Source organism: Leuresthes tenuis, unplaced genomic scaffold, assembly GCF_036924035.1.
Source record: "Leuresthes tenuis unplaced genomic scaffold, fLeuTen1.0.hap1 SCAF_18, whole genome shotgun sequence".
Classification (NCBI taxonomy): domain Eukaryota; kingdom Metazoa; phylum Chordata; class Actinopteri; order Atheriniformes; family Atherinopsidae; genus Leuresthes; species Leuresthes tenuis.
In genome coordinates this window covers 22,084,357-22,107,782 of record NW_027325372.1, presented here as the reverse complement: position 1 = coordinate 22,107,782, position 23,426 = coordinate 22,084,357, and the positions used below count along the sequence as shown (strand labels likewise).

The 23,426-nt window shown below is 41.9% G+C and overlaps 1 protein-coding gene across 2 annotated transcripts in view; it reads left to right on the top strand.

Moving 5' to 3' along the window:
* Positions 1–23,426, top strand: part of trappc9 (trafficking protein particle complex subunit 9) — a 193,172-nt gene that overhangs the window by 91,755 nt on the left and 77,991 nt on the right. For both annotated transcript variants that reach the window (XM_072369878.1, XM_072369877.1), the window contains one exon: positions 9,243–9,353. In XM_072369878.1, coding sequence (XP_072225979.1) covers positions 9,243–9,353 — 111 coding nt within the window. The remainder of the gene's footprint in view (positions 1–9,242; positions 9,354–23,426) is intronic.

Genomic DNA, 23,426 nt, shown 5'->3' with positions numbered 1-23,426 from the left:
CCATGGCCTCTGAGGGGAATCCAGCCTTAGCGCCACCAGGAGCACCTGAAAGCAGACAAGCAGAGAAAAGACAAACACACAAACAAACAAAAACAAACACAAGAAGCGGCAATCGCATACAACACAGCTGTGAATATAGATGACCTGAGACGACATGATAACACATCAACTGCTTAGCGAGCATGCTACTGGGCTAATGAATGTGTGTGTGTGTGTGTGTGTGTGAGAACATGCAACACCCATGGCACAGGACCTACATGGTAACCGTGCTTAGTTATGAGTGTATAAGTGTACAGGGCCACAATCCACAGCCCCCCCCCAAGCAATCAGAAGCAGGCAGAGAGGGCCACAAGACCCAGGCCACCAGCAGCCCCCACGGAGCACAGAACCCAGGAAGCCCACCGCAGGGGCAACCAGGCATCCACCCAGAAGGCTGCAGAGGAAGCCCCCAGACAGAGCCCCCATAAGCATGGGACAGAGCCCCCATAAGCATAGGACAGAGCCCCCATAAGCATAGGGCAGAGGCCCTCCGGGAGCCAGGGGCAACAGCCCACCGACCCCGCCAGGCCCCAGCCACCCAGACACGGGCCGTGCACTGGACCCGGGCCCCGGGAGCCCGAGCGCCCCAGCAGAGGCCCCACCCAATACCCAGGAGGGCCAAGTGCCCCAGACAGCCACACAGTGGGTCAGCGCCTGCCCCAGCGCCCCTGGCCAAGTGCCCTGGGAGTCAAGATGTGCCCACAGGTGGGTGAAGTCGCGAGCAGTGGGGAGAGGCAACGCCACCCCCCCATCGGGAGAAGCACAGGCAGGCCAGACGACAGCAAGTCCCAGATCCAGGCCCAATCATCACCACACACACTTTCACGTCCCATACATCCACACGTCCTCCCTCCCTCGACTCTGCTGGGGTGTAGCGCAGTGTGTGTGAGTGTGTTTTGAACTTTTCTTATGGAGACATATTAAGCTCTTTTTTGCCAGTTGATGCATTTCCTTGAGGTCTTAAGAAAATGTTTGCAACATAAATTGCTCAGGAGGAAGAGCAGTCGCCCACCAATCGGAAGGTCGGTGGTTCGACTCTGGCTTCCCCAGGATACATGTCGAAGCGTCCTTGGGCAAGACACTGAACCCCACGTTGCTCCCCCAGTGTATCATTGGGGGTATGAATGTGTGTGAATGCTTAGAAAGCACGTAGTTATATCCTAAGACGTGCTGTATGAATGTGTGTGAGTGGGGTGAATGCGGCATGTAGTGAAGCGCTTTGAGTGGTCAGTTAGACTAGAAAAGCGCTATACAAGTCCAAGTCCATTTAACTCAACCACTTCACGCTTCTCTTTCACAGGATCAGCCTTATTTGACATCTTTGTATTTTTTTGTGACCATGCAAACATATTTTGGACAAAACAAGAAAACTAGGTAGGCCTTGAAGCATATTATACCATAACACAGATTATACAGTAACAAGCCTGAGAGCTCACACTAGCACACCCCAAACTGACAATACATGCAATCCTATTTTAGAAAATTAACATTCCCTGATCTGCAGTTCAGACAAAAGCTGCATTCTGACCAATAGCACTCACTTTTCCAAGAGTTAAAGGATTGTTTCAGCATTCCTATGGAGCTCTAAGGTTCAGGGTACATTAGGCAAAGACCATCTCATCTTTGCTCAATGGGGTCTCAACACTGCCTGAGCCTACAATAATACCAGAGCGCCTGCTTGAGCTGTATTACCACAAAATCTGTCCATGTTACTCCTACATTTCTATGAGTGGAGTGTCTCGTTTGTGCCTTCAAGCATTATCGCTGGGAAAGAATCTGAGATTAACGTTTCATTGCTCAAGATCGTTCTGTTGTCCACGGTGAGATGAATCTGCCCTGAAGTTCTGATTGGCCTGCAAAGCAGGAAGTCCGCTCCAGCTGTTTAACGTCAAAATCTGCCCAAGTTACACACATTTATGTGGATTTTTTTTATTTTAATTAATGGTGTCGTAGAGCATCATCGCTGTGAAACTATCAGACTAATATTTTGTGGCTTAGAATTCCCTCATTTCTTCTTACGCTTGGAGCACGCTCTCATTCTGGAGCTCACCAGAGATTCCTAAAGTGCACAGAAGAAATTGTGCTGTGGAAATCTCTGTTTTCCTCACGACACATCAAGAATAGCAGATGCTCCTCCGTGTACTGCATGTATCTGGACATTCCACAGTATGGGAGAGTTAGCAGAAAGCAGTGCACAGATCAGAAGAAAGGAGAAACTCTCACCAGCACACATAAGAAGCTCCGGAATATTTACAGACTGGTTCATACTTTTCCCACCCGCTGATGTATCGCAGATTTTGTTAGGGGCCTATGTAGATATAGATTTTCTGACATTTCATCAGCTAAATGATTACTCACCAGTGCTATATGATTTGAAAGCTATACGTGTGAGTGGGAATCCTTCATTTGGAAGGAAACTATTTCAAAAAGGTTTGGGTTGCTGGAAATGTGTCACATCAACATGGTGAACAAATGAAACTGACCGATTAGCATTTCAGCTCAGCTGCTTGACTGAAGAACTCTCCAATTTAATTTGGATTAAGCAGTTAAATTAGCCACAGATTCTTTCTGTCTTTCACCAATGACTTAAGAATGTCAGTTAGAATCCTTAATAAAGCCTGAAACCAGTGAGACAGATATTAAGATATTAATGATCAGGAATGCCTCCTTTAAATGAAACCTTTTTTGATGCCTTTCCTTTAGAACTGTCGTTGGGTGCAGGTTACTGTAATAGTCATGGCTCATCACACTGCCACCTCTCAATTCCTTTTAAAAGCATTGCTCCCTCAGCTGTGACCTACTGCCAGTTTGGTAATGGACTGGAGACGAAAAGAGGAGCTTCTCCCAAGAAGAAGCTTACATTCTAATGCGGATGTGCAAAGCCACACGTGCAAATACACACTGCAGATGGTTCTGTTTTAGTTCCGGTTTTTTCTCATCTGTTAGCATAGACTGATCACTCCTGCCATCGTCATGTTAATACTTAACAAACTGCTTTATATAATGGATTCATCACTGTGAAATTAAATCAACACATTCAAACAGTGATAATTAATTCTTGTGTAAGGGATCATTTGGTTAATTACATTACAGGTATTTGAAAGTTGGACTCATTGAACTGGCATTCAAGAACAAAAGAACTGATGAAATATAAACAGGCGGTTCTGAGGAATACAGGTGACATAAACAGCACACTGCGCTGGAATATTTGTTGGCACAAAATACAAAAGTATGATGTTCAAAAAGCTCCCAAACAGCACGATAGTGTGTGTAGTCATGTAGCAGCTTACAGCTGGTTATGCTGGAGTTTTATCAAGCTGAACAGTTGATTTCTTTCTTCTTTTTTTTGTGTAATCAGACTTTCACTGTGTTTAATGAGTAGACTTTGATGTAACACCTTCAGAGGGCTGAAGAGGACGTGCCAGCTGTGGCACATGCTGTCAGAATCCTTTTCTCTGCCTTCCTGGCATCGCTTCTAAATTCTGATCAGAGCAATATTTTTTCTCTGTGTAGTTAAATGTGTCTACAGGTGAAACGCATGTGATCACGGGTTGGTTTATGTGTCCGGGTCTAAACCAATTTAAGGGACATTTTTAGCACAGAACACAGGTGTGTCTGCTTTAAATGCTCAGTGTGAATTGCAGCAGCCCCAGTTTCAATGCAGCCAGGGAACAATCGAATCTGTATTCCCTGTTTTTTAATTATCAAATGCTACAACAACCAACCAGAAATGAAGACCTTAATCACCAGAGTTTTAATCCTTACCTCTGCCTTACAAGATGAACCCGTCTCAGATAGTGTTTCCATACAGGGTTTCTCTCAGGGATTGCATCGTGTTAGAACCTTTGTGCCTCATTTGCATCTCTACTCTTTCTTTATTTTGCTTGTTGACTGACAAAATAGACTTACTTTCTACCCCAAAAGCAGTCTGTGCACTTTTTGATTTGGCTCATGGTGTCTTACGTTCTGCTCTGTAAGAAACGCAGCAGCCATAAAAATGCTTTTTCGTTTTAGGTTTCTGAAAAACAGAAATATGTGCAGGGTGAACGTTCTGTAACGAGGTATTTAGAGGAAAAGAAAAAAGCGGGATAGGTGTTGCCTAGGCAAAAAGGTTGATGTCCAAGGCAAAAAGAGGTGAATGTTCCCAGCTGGAGTCAAACACAGGTCTGTCAGCCCAAAGAGGACGAGTTCGATCCGTCCGCCTTCCCTCAGATGAAAGCAATTTTTGTTGTTTTTTGACATGGACGTTTGTGCTTGACCCCAAAATTGTTCATGCATTTGTTCCCAAAGTTAAAGAAGAAATAGAAAACACAGACACATGGGGCATGTAGACACTGCACACGCTGAAAAAAGGTTAAAGATCCGTGCACAGAATATACACTTTCTATGCATTTCTGCATTCTGGAAAAATGCATTGATATCGATTGGCGTTTTCCTGGCAACTGGATTGAAGAAACAGCACAAAACTGGCAAAATGAGTCAAATAATCCAGTAACTTCTTTGCTTCGTGAGGGAAATAAGATATCATTCACATGTCATTTTCTCTTCTTGGTGGCATCTGTTCTCCGGTCTCTCCCATCACTTCATTCACACTTGAACTATCCCTGGTAAATAATATTTTCTCAAGCTTAAGAAAAACACGAGCTAAATTCAGTTTTCATGTAGCGTCGCTACGCTTTCATTCGACTCAGTGCAACTTCTTCATGATGTTTATGCCACAATCAGTCAGCCATTTCCTTTTGGCATGCAGAGAATCCTCTCAGGGGGGGAGGCCACATGTAAGGCGACAGATCTTTTAAAGAAAGTGACAAAGAGCCACAATGTGTGACATAGTCAGTCATCCGTGCTCGATCCGTGAAAATGTCATGCGATCAGCATTGTGTTGTGTGTCCGTGCATCGCAGCAGGAAATAAAGGGATCCTCTCCTGTGTTTTATGAGCTGCATCCTGTGTATCTTTTATAGCTTCGATGCATAATCCTACTGTCAAAGAAATAGGCCTTTTGAAAACTTTGATTTTCAGTCTTTAATTTTTGCAGCTTTTCACTTTTGTAGTTTCAACAGCAACGTTTTTCAAAACCACTTACTTGGGCACACAAAACGATCTGATTTTGCAGGATGCTATTGCAGGAGAAACACTGGACATGGGCCAGCATTGGGAAACCGAACCAGCAAAAAACAACCAGATGGATGGCAGGAACATGAGTAATCTCAAAATTTCAATCTCAAAATTCTGAGATACTATCTTAAAATTCTTACTTAGTATCTCAGCATTTTTTATTTGATATAGTCTGACATACTAAATCAGAATTTGGAGATGTTGAATCAGAGATTTTAATCTCACAATGTTAACACAGCGAGTAATTTGGCGATACTAGTGATATTGTGTCAGAATTGTAAGATTCTAAGTCCGACTCCGTATCTTTGAGGGTTTTCCTCATCACAGTGGTGGAAATGGGCGGCCTTGGTTCCTTAACTGTTCCCTTGGAGTGACGGAAATTACCGAATCATACCCCAAAAATGCATGTATAACAGTTTTGACCTCTTTTCTACTTCCTTCATTCTGCGGTGACTCTGACGGGCCGTTTAAACAACCTTACTTACTCCATCTTTAAACTTGGGCATAAAAGTAGAGTCAGCTGTCCAATGTTTGCTTCAGAGGCTAAAAATATCCCCTCATTGGCATTTCCCTAAATCCAACAATGCTGATGAAGTCCATTCCATTTTGTGTGCAGCGTGTATGTCGATATGTTTTTGTGCTAGAGGAGGGCTGCAAAATCAGCACTTATCGATCAGGGTTTGCAGTATCGAGAAAAGTGTGGGCGCAGTTCTATTGACCTTTTTTATTTTTAGTTCTTCGCACGATATACTCCCATTTTTACCTCCTTAACATAACAATGTCCCCAGTTTCAGTCCACGATCATACGCGTTGGAACCACACAGTGATAGAGTTTTGGGTTTTATTGTTTGAGTAAGAAGCATCAGAATGTGGCCTTCCAGAGCTGAAGCCGTGTTTTATATCGATGTCTATTTGCGGTCACGAGAGCAAAAGGCTGACCTTGTGGTTCATTTGCTGGGTTTTTTCCCCCGGTGTACCTTAATGATCAGGAATGCCTCCTTTAAATGAATTTTTGCCTCATGTATCATACAAGTGGTGGGAGCACTCTGAAATGAATCTCTGCCAATTAAGCAACCTCCAGGAACACAGATGTTCAGACACCAGCAGCACACGCAGCCAAGTTATTCAGAGCTCCATTAAAGGTAAATAAGGTATCGATATTTCTTTGATGGATGATTTCCTTTGTGCGCAATGAACAAAGCAGCAGGTTCAATGCGTGTACCGTCTGAGAGATTGGGGATAATTTGCTTCCTTCTCCGCCTCGCTCTGCTCTCGGAGCGCAGAGTAAAAATTCACAGACTGAAATGGAGACAAATAGTTTGAAACGCTATTGGCGGTTCTGAATTATTTAGTTAGCTTAGATCTCTGTGCCTTGTAGCTGGGCAGAATACTTATCAAAATGATTCAGTGCGATGATTCAGTTACTGCCGGTTCAAAAGCATAATCTTCAGCTTTCATCTACGGCCATTCTGCTGCAACTCCAGCAAGAGTTCTAAAACAAAGTTGTTCACAGCTATTCAGCATAATTTCAGCCAGCTGAGGTCTTTTCACTGTAAACTGAAACTCAAAGACACAAACCTACATTGTCCGTGCCTGTATTTCTGCCCGCTCCTTTCAGTTATCTTGGGTACTTAGTGCATGAGCAACGAGGCTCTTTGAGAAGTCAGAGGATTGATCATCTCTGCTATAAATCAGCACCTCGCTCAGATCAGGTTGTTAATCACGCCTGCCAACAAAGACAACAATTCAATTAAACAAACATGGCTAGGCTTTCAAAAATATGCTCTTTTAAATGCTGCAGGAGTTTATTAGACACTTTCAAATTTAACTTGAGCCTCCATTAACCCTGAGGTATAAGAGGCAAGTGTTAGGAGGGAGCTTATTGTGACCTGGAGGACATAATACATACTTTTTTCCCCTGCCTGTGCTCATTAGATTTGCTGATTGATTCCACATAATGTAATTGTGTTGGAGTGGACTGCATCCCCCTATTTTCAGAGCTTTGAGTGTCTAATAGAAAATTCTGTATTTTATTGATTTTTAAAGGAAATTAAAAAAAAGCGCAGCCGGAAAATACACAAAATCTGATTCTATAGTTGCATTTTAATTCAGAATCACTGAAGTACTTAAGTGTGTGAATTTTTGACACCTCTGACTTGTAAGTACAGCATTTAATGTGTGTAGATATAACTATACAGCATACAAACGTACATTCATCTGTCCGTAGGACATTGTTCCAGGAGTCTTGTGGTTTTGTTCAGATGTAATTTTGCAATTTTAGAGAGAAGAGGCTTCCTCCTGCAACACTTCCAAACAAGCTGTACTTGTTCAGTCTTTTTCTAATCGTGCTGTCATGAACTTTAACATTTAACATGCTATCTGAGGCCAGTAGAGTCTGAGATGTAGCTCTTGGGTTTTTGACCTTGGGGTGAACCTGCTGGGACGTCCACTCCTGGGAAGATTGACAGCTGTCAATGAATGTTTTCCACTTATGAATAATCTTTCTTGCCAGAAATTAAGATGGACTCCAAATAGTCTGTACATGACCTTATGACCCTTCCCAGACTGGTGGGCAGCAACAATGACTTCTCTAAGATCATTGCTGATGTGTTTCCTCCTTGGCATCGTGTTAGCACACACCTGAATGCTGCAGGTCAGCAAACTGAGAAAACATTTGCTGATGATCAGCTAATTAAATGCATTTGATTAGCAGCTGTTTAGTTTCTAAGGAAGCAATAAAGGTGTTGCAGCTTTTCACACACTGCATCTGCATTTTGACTTAGTTTTTGTTTAATAAATAATGGTACAGTGTAATATGTCATGTGTTTTATGATCTTTTAAGCACCAGACTACTTCATTTTAAGCACCAGGCTGGTCATTTGTCTGAAAGTCAGATCATATGCATCATATGCAGTCAGATCATACTCCCCTCCAGGCTTTACAGCACTCTGAGTAGTCAACTAGATGAGAAAAGCACAATATGGATGCCATCAATTTGATATTGTATATGTAAAACCAATCCAATTGAAATGGGGTTTACTTGCTTTTTAAAAAAAAAAATTAACATGACTGCAGACATACTGCATAGATACACATGGTTTGGTTAATTGTAATTAATCCCAAATGCAAATTATTCAAAATTCAGTTATTTTTTCTTCTCCTTTAATTCAGATTTCTTTTTATAATGGAAACATGCTCAATACAAATGTATGAAGGGCCTCCACCCCTTAAGAGGGTCATATGTAGGCTGTTTCACACCTGTTAAGTGGGAATATTGTGACTGATTGTTTTGACAGCTGTAAATAATTTTGTTTTTATAATTTTTTTTTTACATAACATCAGTGCAATGCAGCCCAATTCAGCAGCAACACAGTCTCACTTATTTTAGTATCTGATAATAAGTGTTGTTGTTGTATTATTACTGCATTATAGTCTATCATGCTATATAATGTGATTTCATTATTTTTTTTCTGTGTGCATGTAAAATGAAACTAACATCAATCTGATACTAAATGAACCTTGAATGAGTTTTGTCACATTCTGTACTGTACACCTGATTAATCTCATGGTGCTCTGGCTGTACTGGACAGTCTGTTCCAGGATTCTGTTTTCAGACATCTCCTCCTTTCATCTGTCATTACTGACGAAAAGAAAAAGGAAAAAAGATGAACTCTTTGAAAATCCAGCATCTTGATCTGAATCACAAATTGGTCCTCTTATGATCTGCATGAGAAAAGCAGGCCAGGGATGATGCGGAGGTGACCTGCTGCAGCGAGGCTCCTGCGGGCCTGATGAAAGCACGGCCACCTTTGATGTTATGACAAGGACTGATGAGTACTTCACGCTGTGCCCTCTCTTGATCTCATGGATTCAGCTTGTCCATGCTGGGTATTTTTAGAAAGTAATTGTAGCCTAATGCATAAACATTGTCCAGAGTTTATGTGGGCAGTTACTGATGGGAAGGTTTTTGTTGTTGTGTATAAAGATTTACGAGTTAGGCGCGGTGCAAACTAGGATCTGTGCATGAGAATATCATTATATGATATCATATATAATCTATACATTTGCTCATCTGTGTGTCCACAGCACCCGTCAGTGTCATCTCCTGCTTGACATCTTCAACCCAACAGAACATGAGCTCACCGTCAGCGCAAAGAACAACCAGGACCTGGTTCTCCATGCCAGCGAGTGCCAGAGGTGAGTGGAAAGTTAACCTCTCTGCAAACAGCAGTATGTGACATTATGACCACCTGACACATTTCCTCATGCTGTCTAAAGAGCTTCATTCTGTCATGGAGTGGACAAACGTACCCTTGAATCTGTGCTACTGGAGCATTTGCAGTCGTGACACATTTTGTTTGACTCAACAGTGACTATCTGCATTGGTCCATTGATTTGTTGTTTATGCAACTTGTTGCAGTGTGGCTGCAGCAGCTGAAATGAAAGTGAAAATTCCTGTTGCACTCACTCTGGGACTGTTAACAGAAGTTAATGAAGTCATGAAGCAACCAAACAGTTGATTAAAAGTCAGCTCTTTCCATTGATTTACACACAGTAGCACGTGTGTGACACCTTCTAAATATCACATTGGACTGCATATTGTCAAATACTAAATGTTAAATAACTTCGATCAAGATATTTAGATAAGAAAACATGATGACATTTCGAGGGTTTAAAGTTCCTCTGGTGACACTTTCTCTGAACATCTGATACATTTCTGCATTAAAACACTGAATCATGAGTAACGTGGTCATGAAGGTGAAATTTGTTTGTCTGGAAGCATCACGTTATCTTTTTTATTTTCTGTTGAAGTGCATGTGGATGTATATTTTTACACAAGTAAAAGGTCTTCAAAGTAAAACATCCTGACAAACAGACCAAAGGGAGTTGTTATCTCCCTAATGGAACACACTGCTCCTGAACTGTCTGTGACATCATGCCTGTAGTCCAGGTTTTTCTTCCGTTACCTGCCCACATCCCCCTGTAAGATATTTGCATGGAGTTTGTCTTGTTGGGCTCACCTCAAACATTTCTGGGCAGTAGTGACATAAAATGTGTGGAACCCACTGCGGCCCGCCTGCTGCTCGCATTCAGATTTACTCGATGCCACGGTAGAGAAATCATAGAGATGGTAACGTTGCTGCAGGAGTAATATCAAACTTCTGTGAAACCGGAGCTAAGTTCTCTATCTACGGTGTGTCTCTATATAGTCGGTGAGTTCTTTCCCGTTAGCTCTAGCTTACAAAGATATCAGCTGAACCAGGGAAGGCGTGGTGAGACCACAGGTGCAGGTCTTTAGGAAGCCGTTTGCACCTTCTGTCGCCTGCAAACTACAACCAAAGGCAGCATCGTGAGACACTGAGTCAGTATATTTATCGCTAGCTTGTAAAAGCTGTAACATTTTAAAGCTTTAATGTATATTGTTCAAGGTCTATAAGTCTTATTAGTCTGGGTTCCTTTTGAAGAGACAGAAGCTAAAAGCAAAGTGTTTCAGACCAAAGGTGACAAGAGCTGTTTAACCATTTCAACCCTGTTGTAGTAGAGCCCCAAACTATAATCCCGAACCTGTAAGTGAGCATTTTATCGGCTCTTCTGAAGAGAATGCTGTGTGGAGCTCTGCTGTTAGAGGCTAGTTTCACATTGGACAGTTATTACCCCAAACATATGTCATGTTGCATTCTTCTCCTCACATTTTCAGGATGACAGCCTGTAAAAGCTGCAGTAACCACTGTTACTCCTCCTTAAAGAGCTGCTGGTTCCCCTTAAAGAATACCATTAGTCTAGGTTTCACTGTTAGTATCCTCAGAGAGTTTTTACGCTCCTCCTTCCTGCCAGGAGCACAAACTCGTGGATGCTTTCTTTTGGACAATGCAAGCTCTGTTTATTTTCTAGTGCTAAAATAGTCACACCCAAAACTGCAGCTCTCTCATATAGCAGAGACACGCCAGCACACATGCTCACACATCACCTCGATCTCTCGTTGTTTCTCTAGATTTCCTCAGCCTCTCCCTCCTGATCAGCTTATCATTTCACTGGAAAGTGGCAAATTATGATTCCTGTCAGCACTGTCTCTCCAGTGCATCCTTGAGCCTGAGCGGAGGTACACTGCTGGTGACTCATAGGCCTCTCTCCACAGGGGTGGGATGTTATTATTTGAGGGGAATTAGGGGGTGGAAAGAGATCTTTTCAGACGGAGCCAAACGGCTCATCACTGAGCTCTTTTTTTAAAATGCTCCTTCCTGTGCAGAAATGAGTTAAGATGATCAAGCTTGCCAGCTATCCGTTACTGTTATTGTCTAAAAGAGGAGAACTGGGGAAGTTTGAAGCTAAATTCATTCCCAGGCTTTGCTTTGTTTAACTTTGCAGAGCAGTTATATCACTAATATTAGACTGAAGTCACAAAACCAAGCCAAAAAGTGATTAGTGCTTACTATTAAACTACAGCTAATATAAGTGATTGTTGGGGAACCTCGCTCTGTTAGGCGTATGAAGCAGTTGTATACCACACTATTCTTGTTTCATACAGTTTAACAGAGAAGTAAATGTGGATGTCATTAGCATAGCAATGACAGGAAATATTGTACTTCCAGGAAATTGATCCCGAAGGCAGCATATATAATGAAAACAGAGTCGGGCCCGAAATGGACCTTTGAGGTACACCATAACAAATGGGGGCTGAGGAAGAGGAGTGTTCTCCCATGAAAAACAGACCTCTGTGACATGTTCAAGTCTTGACAAAAGATGACAAAAGAGGAGTAATTGGCTGTGTAAAAAGCAGCAGTTAAATGTAAAAGAAAGTAGAACAGCAGAGCAACCTCAGTTGACAATTAAATGAAGATCATTGAATCATTGATCATCGCTTAAAAGTGCTGTCTCAGTGCTGTGATGGGATTTAAAACCAGACTGGAACGCTTCACAAGCACCATTGGTGTCTAGAAAGGTCAGAAGTTGATTTAAAAAAACAAACTTTTACAAAATTCTGGACTTGATAGGTAGTTCAGATACTGGCCTATAATTAAAAAAGGACATAAGGATCAAGGTTTTTCTTTTTTTTTTCTTTTCCATAATACGCTGGTTGATGATAATGAAGCACTCAATAAAAGTAGAATACTTGGCCCAGGAATGTGAAGAGTTTCCTTAGAAAGATGAGAGGGGAGGACATCCCATGGGGAATTAGCAGGTCTTAGATAATAAGCTACTGCCATTAAAACAGAAAAACAGCAGAGCATTTAGAGACTGATCTGAAACAATCCTCGCATCATGGATCCCTGCATCATCATATTCTCTGAACTAGAAGGAAAATGTCTTTTTCAGCAGTGAGTGCAGCAGTCCACCGACTCTACACAGAGTCGGAGGTAGCATCAGTCAGCAGGCTGTGAAAGCTCCCCGCAGCACCAGTCAGTCAGATCATGATTTTAGATCTTAACTCGTCTGTGGTGATGAAGGATTTTTAGGTTTTCCTGAAGCAAAAGTACTGAGACGTTGTACAACTACTCCTTCACACGTTAAGCGATTAATACAATGTCCCGTGTCTCTTCGATTGTTATATTCATGGCAGCATATAATACCTGCAGTGCTGCTGTGGTGATGAAAAATGTTTTAAGTGTTGTAACCTATGAGGTAGAGCTCAACATATCGGGCAGCAGCTTGTCATTATTGTCAATAATTTGCAGATTGTTTTTGTCTGAAGATAATCCCTGAGCTCACAGAGACCCTCATCACGATGTTTGCTAGGTTCAAACTAAAGGGATGAAAGGAAACGCCAGCAGATTCACATGTGTGTTCAGCTATGAGACCATGCTGTTTACACCTGTAACATCACGTCAGGCTTTCGTGGGAGGGTGGGTTCACCGGTCAGTGGCTGCAGGTCAGTGTGCCACACTGCTGTCCTTCCTCCATATGAGAATAGTTTCCTTTGTGGTTTTTTTTTTTGTTTTTTTTACAAACAAACAAATCGCAACAGCAAATGAATAAATGTGTTCTGAGGAGATCTACAGCCGGGCTGCCATTTTGACCATTTTCAGGAGTCCTTTAGGGGAGATTTTGATCTTTGGGTCCCATGCTGCTTTTCCGTTTACCCCCCACTGATCTGCCTGTGAAACCTGTTGAACCGCCAGACTGCAGCTCTATCAGAAGCTGTCGTAAACATGAACAAAGGTGGATTCAACTCCTGTCATTTCAGAGATCTGGTTATTTTTTAATAGTCTTAAATAAAAGAACTAATGCGGGGACCATAGTGGAAAAGAACTACATGCATTTACTCAAGACTTCTACCTGCTTTACTTTCCTTTTAGCTTATTTGCCGAGCGTGTCTGTGTTCCTTTATTCCAGAGGAAAAAAAATTATTTGACTGCTACAGAAAAAGACTGATGATCTTGTAAAATCTTACACATTGTCCAAGCTTTCAGCCGTATTTTTCAGTTGATTGTATCATACAGCCGGGGTCTTCGGGTAAGATACTGAATGAGAGGAACTGGACTGATGTACGTGTGAATGGGCGAATGTTGTTTATTGTCTGAAGTGCTTTGAGTGATCAACATGGCAAGAAAATTGCTTTGTGAGAGCAGTTTATTTACTCCACGATAATACATCAATCCCGGGGGAATTTTTCTGAGTAATGAGTGTTTTTGAGACGCATTTTATTGATGACACTTATATGCTTGTGGGTACTTCTTCCACTGCTTCGGAGCAATGCAAATTTTACCGGTCAAGGAGGGTGAAGAATTTATGGAGACTTTCCAACAGAAATGGAGCTGCTGTCAGTTTGTTTTTATCCTAGTTTCTTTAGTTACTTTAAGGCAGTAAGACATGTTGTAACGTACATTGGCTACCCCTAAAAAAGTCCCAGCTCAGATCTAAGCCTGGGGTGACTGATAGCTTTCAGCTTGGAACCAGTTATTTGGCTCTAACTGATGCTGTGAGCAGCTTCTTTTTCTCTAAAGAAAAGAGATATTACTCTGTTTTTAGAAAGGTTAATTATTGGTCTGCATCGTGCAAACGAAACGCCCGAGGAGGTTATCGGCACGACTGAACTTGGGTTAAAACTGTCCAAAGCAAAGAATAGTGATGGAGAATGATTGTGATCAGAGATCACTTAGATCTTTGATGAAATCGTCTCAACATTAGAATGCAGGACATTAGAATTGCTCCAAATTCTCTGCACAATAATTTGAACATGGGGAAACCAGTGAAGGGTAGAGAGTGATTTGTTGTCCACGATGTGTTTTGCCTTACTATTTTTGAACTGAAATGCCTCTTATAGATGAATCGTGCACGCTTTGTTTTTATCACACAGGGAAAATGATCCTCTCACACTTTGCACCTTCTTTATTTGCACAGTAGCTCCTTCAGAATAGAAAGAAGGACCATCAGGAGTTTTTCTCTTCTCTGATGGCACGAGCATCTTCCTCGATGACAACACCGGAGGGTGGTTCGTTGGACTCGATCTGTGAAGGAGTGCTTCAGGAGTCATTTTCGACTCAGACTGGCCGCCGCAGAGTCGTGACTTTAATTCTATTGAGAATCTTTTGGGTGTGGTGGAGAAGACTCGAGGCTGTGGTCTGACTCTCTTCAACGCGAGCGCTCGTCGAAATAAAAACCGATGCAGCTCTGGATGGGCGTGAATTTGTGCGATATGGCATCAGCTTATTGAGCAAATGCTGCCGTACTAAATGCCAAAGGTGGTCAAACTGAATGTGAGAGAGCGCGGCTTTTAGCCAAGCAGAGTATTTTCCCAATTCTGAATGAGAAATTGAGTGTGGGGTCAGAATGCCGAATGGACCAGCTCTGTAATTGATTTGAAAACACTGCCTCTTCAGAATCTGAAACAATGCGCCTCTGAGGCAAAAAATGTCAAGTCTGGCAACAACTGCTGATGCATGTATAGATTTACGTGTCTTTTCCCTCCTTGACTGACAGTCCCTATAGAGACAGCCTGTGCCTTTGACTCCACTAATCATCATTTCCATCCTTCCTCCTGATGCCTGACAGATGGATATCTTTATCATAACAGGGTAACTCAGATCCTGGATTTAGATTCTTTTTCACAGCATCCTCATCTCAGTTTTACCCAAATGTTGATCCCTTCCACCAACACGGGAGCCCATTTTTCGCTGCACCGTGGGATTTTGTGTGGAAACGGGGCCACAGACTCGCCGTCTGCTTCACCGTATTTCACCATCATCACATGGCGTCGTCATTTAATGTTAATCTCCTGCTCTGTGATGAATGACATGTCGGGCGCAAGATGTTTTCTGGAGTCTTCATCCAGGACTGGTGAAGCCACGGCTTCGGTCCGTCAGCAGCACTTTCCACCTCCGACAAATGTTTATTTCATTGTGTCCATTGGGCTTTTTCATGGCTGCACACACGGAACACCCAAACAATTCCAAGACTCTTGTAGATGAGAAGCTGTTTTCATCCTCTTCCACATTTATAGTTTCTAAATAGACTGGTTACAGCTTCCATTTATCGAGCGTTGCCATTCGCTGGCGGTCATTTAGCAGCGAGTTTGGTTTGCGGAGTTTGTTTTTTTCTTGCTGTAGCGTGTGAGTCGGAGTGCTCCTTTCATCTTCTCATATTTCACAAGGTCTTTATCCTCTGCACAGTGTTCTTTAATGTCACTTTGATGTTTGCGAGCCTGATAAGACTCCCAAAAAACAGCGACCGCAGTGATGGCCAAAATCTTTTTTCTGTCGATGGCTTTGAACAGAGAGAGAACAGAGAGAGAGGGATGTGTACCGGCCTGTTCTTTGGTGCCTCACCCTGCAGATCTTCAGATCTTCTGACCTTTTCCAGATGATATTTGCGGGGTGAAAAATACTAGCATTAGTATAGTTTTCTTGGTGGAATCTGAGCATTTGGTTTTGTTAATCAGGGTTTGGGTGTTACAGTTTGGTGTTGAAATCGATCATTCAACACCAATTACACAATGTTTTTTGTGTTTTTTTTGGTGAAACATTACGTCATGTTTGAAGAGAGAACGACACAAACATTTTGTTCCCTGTGATCCCTGGTTTTTCATTGCATTAAGGGATTTTTAGTTTGAAATCAGATCCCTAACATGGGATCATATGTCTGTCAGCCCCAGCTATAGTTTTTTGTTAATGCTTAGTTGCAAATTGAAGCTGCTGAAAACACCTCCTCGGGTGGAGCAGATGTCCCTGGAATGAGTAAATAGTGTCAAGCGAATGTTAACCGCTAATGGAATCGTATAACAAAAGAATAATTTGACTCTCAACGAAGGGGCGGGCAGCTTTAGTTTTGATGTCACTGAAAAGAAGTGATCCTCCCTCTGTTGTTAACGTAACTGCTGCCTGAAGCACAGCTGCTTCTGCTGGCAGAACTGTCCGCCTGCATGTCACTGAGTTTGTTATTCTCACAGTCAGACTTTCTGTGGAAGGACACTTATTAACCGCTTACTCTGGAGAGTTAACAGGTAGGTAAGTTTCACAGTGAACACGGCGTGGTGCCATTAATATTCTCTCCATGGCAGGACTCAGAGTCAGACTGCTTGATTATTTTCTGTGCCCAACAGGCTGTCAGCACACGCAGCTCTGAAACAGCTCATCTGATCACACAACCAGGAGCTACATCTAACACCGTTTGCTGCTTATCGCCACTCCCAACATATTTTAAATTGAGAGCAGATGCACCGTTGACATTCATAACAAAAGACATCAAAGATTCATCTTGTTGAGTTTCAGAATTTCTCTTTCTTTGGGAAATGTTTGTCCATGAAAGTTTGGATGATATTACAGTAAAATGTAGCATCCATGGATGAGCACGCCTCACAAGGCTTGGAGAGCCCTTTTTGTTTTTTTTCTTAATTTATAAATTCACTTTAGAGCTACTGTACTCTGTGGGAACTTTTTAAAACTTTTCTGAGCTCAGAGAAACTTTTGATAGTCACTGCTCTGCATGCACAGCGTGTAAACTGGCACCACTCTCCTCACGTAATTTATATTCCTTCATTTGAATACAAAGCGCATAGATCCTTTGTAGCAGCAGACAGGCCTGACCTTTCCACAGCTCAGTATTTGATCTGATGATCAAATTATGATCAAAAAGAGCAAAATAAAGTAACTTTTTTAAATAGGCAATGAAAAATTTTTCCATCGACTCGAAACGTCACTTCTTAAAGATTGTAATTATGTGGAATTGACTGCAAGTCAGTCAAATCAGTATGTTGCTGATTCTAAAAGCCCTTAAAGGTCAGCTGTGTGAAATGCACAGTAGTGACATCGAGTGGAGAAGTTACAGATTGCGACTCGTTCCCCTTTCAGGTGTACAGGAGGCGAAGAAGAAGGAGAGGTAAAAATGTATATTAAACATTTTCCAACAAACAACGAGCACATAACGCTGCTACAATCCCCACTTCCCAACTCTTGCTGCCGCTTTTTAAAGTTGTTGAGCAAAATCCCGGTCTTACTACTGCTGAGTGTTAGTTTGTTTGCGGCAGCCCAGTCGCCAGTGGAAATTTTCACAGATGGCCTCGGGTGACATAAACTCAACTCATTTGTGAAGCACTTTTTAGATACAGGTTCAACCCTAAAGGGCAGCAGGGAGGCAAAGATAAAACACAGAAGTCAAATCATTGTAAAAGAAATTAAAAGCGGAACAGAGTGACTCATGAAAATGATTGAAAATAGGAGATTGGTCAGATAAGTAGTAATAAAAGCTGCAGCTATAGGTGGCTCGCTCCATCGTGCACTCACTTGCTTCACTTATTGTACACACCGTCTTCAGATCAAGAGCATTGATCTGAGAAGTCCCAAGCTTGCGAGTCATTTAGTATTCTTTTTGCTTTTCCTTTAAAGGTTCAGTTCAGCAGAACTGATGTGAAAATCATCCTCTGTGTTTTTCTTTATCAGCTGCTCTCAGACCCTGTGATCCCAGAGTCAACACCACAGCTGTGTCTCCCGGGGGATTTAAACAAACCTTTTTTGTGTGTGTGTGGGGGGGGGCGTTACATGTCATTACAGGGCCAACCTCGGGGCACCGACTCTTTCCACCATCATCACTGCTGAGCCCGCTCGTGGTCGCTGCAACAGAGCCGGGAGGCAGCGCTCGCCGCAGCGCTGTCTCATCTCGCTGGCCGTGTGTCCTCCTCACTGGCCGTGTGTCCTCCTCACTGGCCGTGTGTCCTCCTCACTGGCCGTGTGTCCTCCTCACTGGCCGTGTGTCCTCCTCACTGGCCGTGTGTCCTCCTCACTGGCCGTGCCTTTTGGCTCTGCCGGATCGCTGCGCACAAGGACACGCACGCCTCATTGCATGAGCTTTTCAAACAAAGCTTGTTTCCATGGTGACCGCCCCCCCAGCCAGTTTTGCCACTTTTCAGCGGTCCCAGCATTGTGGGAATATTCTCCAGTTAAATGTTTCTCACTGAAAGATGGCTGCCTGTTGAAATGTACCGCATCTCATCACTCACACTTTTCCCTCTGCATCTGCAGACTTTTTCTTCCACTTCTCACGTTTTTCTTGAAATAATGTGTTCCCTAGAGGGCGTTTTAGCCTTGTTGGCTGTCTGCGGATGGGTTAGTTAAAGTATAACAGTGGAACACTGAGATCTTTTCCCACTCACATGTCCTTGTAAACAGAGTTGCTAAAATCAGTCCACACTCCAGGCAGTTATTTCACACATTCATGTTTTATTCTCGTTAAAACGCTGAAAATATGCTTACCTCCTCAGAATCTGTGCCGCAGACAGATGGATGACAGATTTATCTCTCCCACAGTCTATTTATCCCACAGTCACTCTGATTTGATCAATCTCAGTGTTGAAATTAGACACTGTGCCATCTTTGGATTATCCAACTATCTTACAATATCACATGTAATTTGTTAATACAAGAGGTTGATTTGAGGGACTTTTGCTCCCGGTGTAAACAAAAATAGCACGCAGTTATGTTGTCAAGCCTCAATCTTTATGACAGCCAGCGTATTCTTGGATGCCAATTTATGTGCGGTAATTGGCTGTAAGGATTCGTTTTTACTGAGGCTCAACATATTGAAGGCGGTGATAATGGATGGAGCACGGTTGCCGCGGCAGCTGCTGCAAACAAAGGGTTACTCAGGAGTCAGCCGCAGTCTAAAAATAGGCTGTTGCTCTCGCCTGCCTCCGTGCAGAGCTCTACAGTCCTCCACCCTTCAGCTCCTGCACGTGAGCTAAAAATAACCCACCGCTTTGAAAACATTCACACGCCCTTTTCGGTACAGTCTTCGCTCTCGGCTTCTCCCCGGTGACGTAAGGCAGCCACTGAAATGCAAAAACAGCTCTTATAAAATGTTGATTGCAAATGAGTCGCCGCTGCTCTGTGACACGCAGTCGAGGGCACAAGTCAAGGAGAACACGTTTCCCACAGCACGCCAGCAGCCACGCGCTACAGAAAACCTGCAAAACATCTCCCACAGACGAGCTCAGCACCTCTGCACACATCTGCATGCACGTGGGCCACAGCAACAGTCGCCTGGAAAGCATTTCAAAAGCATGAGATATATCAGATTTCTTTTTTTTGTCTCTCACTTTTTATTATTTTTCTGTCATGATGGTAAGGTTTTTTGTTGGGTTTTTTTGGGCAGCATCTGCGCACCTCTGAGGTATTTTGGGAGTTGAAATGACTCGCAGCTCCACGGTGATCCGATGAAAGCGACTCCATATGCTTCAATGCGATTATCATGTACTTTTGGTCTGAGGCAACACAGCAGTTAATTAGGAAGGGGTCATTTCACTGTGACCGTCTCATTCCTAAGCGGGTGTTATTACTGCCATCATAAAGGCTACACTGTCACAGCTTATTGCAGGAGGGTGATAATTAGCAATGTAGTGTCACACAAGTCACAAGATGATATTTGGTGAGACGGGATTAGTTTGCTTTAAGACTTTTTCTTTTTAGCTGAAATAAAAAAATCTTTCGTCCAAATCGACAGTAATTGTAAATCCTCTCCAGTCAATGGTTCTATTTTTCCTTTGAGGTGATTCTCTGTTTAATTGCTTTCAACCTGCTTGTTTAGTTAATATAGGTGCAGACCCTGATGCAACTGATAAACCTTCAGTGGTAAAGCCATGAAGCTTATACCATGACCATCCTCTTTTGTGTCAACACACACAGATGAGCTCTACTGTTTGCTCGTAGCTCTGAGTGTCTCTTTGACAGTGAATTCATCAAACAGCATGCCCATAATAATGATAGCTCATTATTTCCTCTTTCTCTGGGGCTAAAAGACAAAACCACAAGATCATTCAAAAGGACATCAGTTGTTTGGAAAAGCTTGCGCGGGACATGCTGTAGTTTGGCCACGTTAGTTATCACTGTGAATTTGGCCTGTTTCTCTGAAAATGTTGTGTTACACATAACATTGCACCAGCAATATACTTAATAAGTATAATACCAGCAATAATTTAAGCAAAAAGACGACTTCTATCAGGAGTGTATTGCAAATCCTTTTGAGTTGTAATATTTAATTTGTTCTTATTTGTTCTTTGTTCTCTACCCCTGAGAGAGAACAGATCCAGTTTTAATGTTGCGTTCGGGCAAATCAAATCACACAGTTGAGGTTTAGGAAAGATTATCATCGAATACAAAAGGTTTCCTTTCCACATCCATCACTCGTCTGACTCCCAAAACAAATGCATTGCGATTTCATCAAACACATGACTCCAGAATAGCTGTGTTCCCATAAACATCGCAGTTCGAATGCCAACGGAGGAATGGAAACAACTTTGCTGTCCACTTTTAAATGACACGACTCACCAGCACACAAAACAACTCGCATGACTACAAACGATAACTGAAGATAAACTATTTCTTATCCCAGATATTCCCAGTGATAAAAGTACTTCCTGATTAAGACCATTTTTCTCTTGTGGATGTCCACCACAGTTTTTTTTTTTTTTTTTTCTTCCTCAAAGTTCGTTTTCAGCTGGGACATTTGCTGCTTCTGCTGGGCTCTAACTGCTCATAATTTTGACCTACTCTGCCACTTGTTGGTGACAGTATACAGCAGAGTTTATTCTGATTCACATTTCTTTTTTGCAGCTTTTGTAAAAGTTTGCTTGATATTGGCTTTGCTTGTGAGTGGAAACACAGCTAATGAATCTGAGCCACCACACTTTTTCTGTGTGCTGAAGTGAATTTTTATGGAGTTTACAGTAAATTGTTCATGATCTTTTTTTGCTGTTGTGTTTGATGAACCTTTTTTTCTTGCATTCGTGAGGATTGGCTTGAAAATTAACTTAAACCTTGATCAGATCTATGCATTCGCACAGAAAAACATGAAAACTACTCCTGTTGAATTTATTTCAGTCTGACGTCAGACAGCCAGGCTCCACAGTAGCTTACTGATAAGTAGTGACTAACTATACTTAATCATGAGTTTTTGTGACCTTGTGCATCTCAACTATTCTGACTTTTTGTGCCAGGTTATTCTTTGTTTTGTTTTCTATAGCAGAAAATCGCCCTCACCACAAGTACTGTATCATAGTCATGCTGCTGTGGGAGAGACAAAGCACCACATTTTTCTGCATTGTGGGTGTGTTATTACATTTAAAATTTGAACCCCTTTTTTTTTTTTTTTTTTTTTTTTTTCCCAAATGAAAGAGTGCTCGTGTGTGTGTGTGTGGAGGAAATTGCTGATTGTAACAGGCAGTGAAGGAGTAAAGATAAGATGCTCATATAGCTGCTCTAGATTCTCCATCTGTTTGCTTTTTTTCTCCCCGATATTTTCGATGGGAATCTATATAAGGAATGATAATTGTTGAAGTGTACACCGTTAAACCAGCATATCACCCTTGTGTAAATCCATACTGTCACCTTATAAATCATGCTGTTGGACTTGTAATCTATCCACAAGCGCACATGGATTTTAAATCACTGCCTGCTGGTTTGCAGCAGTCGTTACAGTTTGTCCATCGTTATGTAGCTCAAACGGAATCAGCAACGACTTGAACGAGGGAGACGCACTCATAGGAGACTCTCTCTTTACCCAGTCAATGACCTGCAGAGGTTTCATGTAAACCTTTGATACAACCAGATAGAATTACCAGATAGCACCTATAAGGGAAACCCAAAATAGCAAGAAGAGTTTAGTTGATTTATGCCAAAAACAGTATTCTGTGGAGTAAGTCCTCTGCTATTAAGTTATTTAAATTACAACAACACGTTTTCAACCTTATTTCTAAAGTTAAACTTGTAACGAACCATCTTTGGGTAAGTTGTGTTCAGATATGCATCGCTTGTCAAAGCCACAATAACAGCACATGACATGACTGATCCTGATGGTGTGTGTTTTTAGCTTGCTCTGAGTAACAATGCCTGTAATACACCTCAGCTTTGCCTCTACTGTCACTGAGAGTCAAGCTCATTGTGAGTCATCAAAAACACTGAGCAGATACATACTAGAAAACAAGAGAAACAAAAAAAATTATGACTCATAAAAAGCCAGCTGGTCTGTGTACAGACATGCTGACGTGAAAGTCGTTATGCCTGGACATGGAAAATACATGGAAAATGTGACGTGCCAAACCGGAACAAAGCTGAGCAGAATTTACATGTAAGAAAAATAAGATTTACTGTGTGAAACTGGTCTGGAGACTCAGCTCATAACTGTAAATCAAAGCTGCATCTTCCTTTGGGCAACATTTACTCTGATAATGATGGGCCTGCTTACAGTGTTCACTTTGCACAACATATCATGCCATCAGTCACAGTATCAGTCTTTTCTCTCGCTATATTTCCAAGGACATATTTTGCTTTTCTTGAGACTTTTCTTAAATGCTTTCAAGGCAAAATAACTCAACTCAGGACAAATATTTCACCATACTACTGTGCTTTGTCCGTAATATCACTCTCAGTTGAACCGGCCCACTTAGAGCTTAACCCGATACAACAGATGGATGTTGCAGTTCCCATGGTCGGAGTACAACTCAGGTCTAAATGGGTTAAGGCAAGGCAACTTTATTTGTATAGCACAATTCAACAACAAGGTGATTCAAAGTGCTTTTAAGAGACATTAATACAGTAGAAATGAGCATGAAGCATGAAGAGCATGAATGAAGCATGATTTAAAATTTAAACAAAAGAAATAAATAAGAACAATAGATCAAATCTGAACAATAAAGATAAGATTGAATAAAAATATAATAAAATTAAAATAAAATCAGCAGTTAAAATATGATTCCATTTTGAAACTCAAGCTTATTTAGAGATTTATTCAAATCAGCTGAAAATTTGAACCTGGATTTAAATACACTGAGTGTTTCAGCTGATCTGA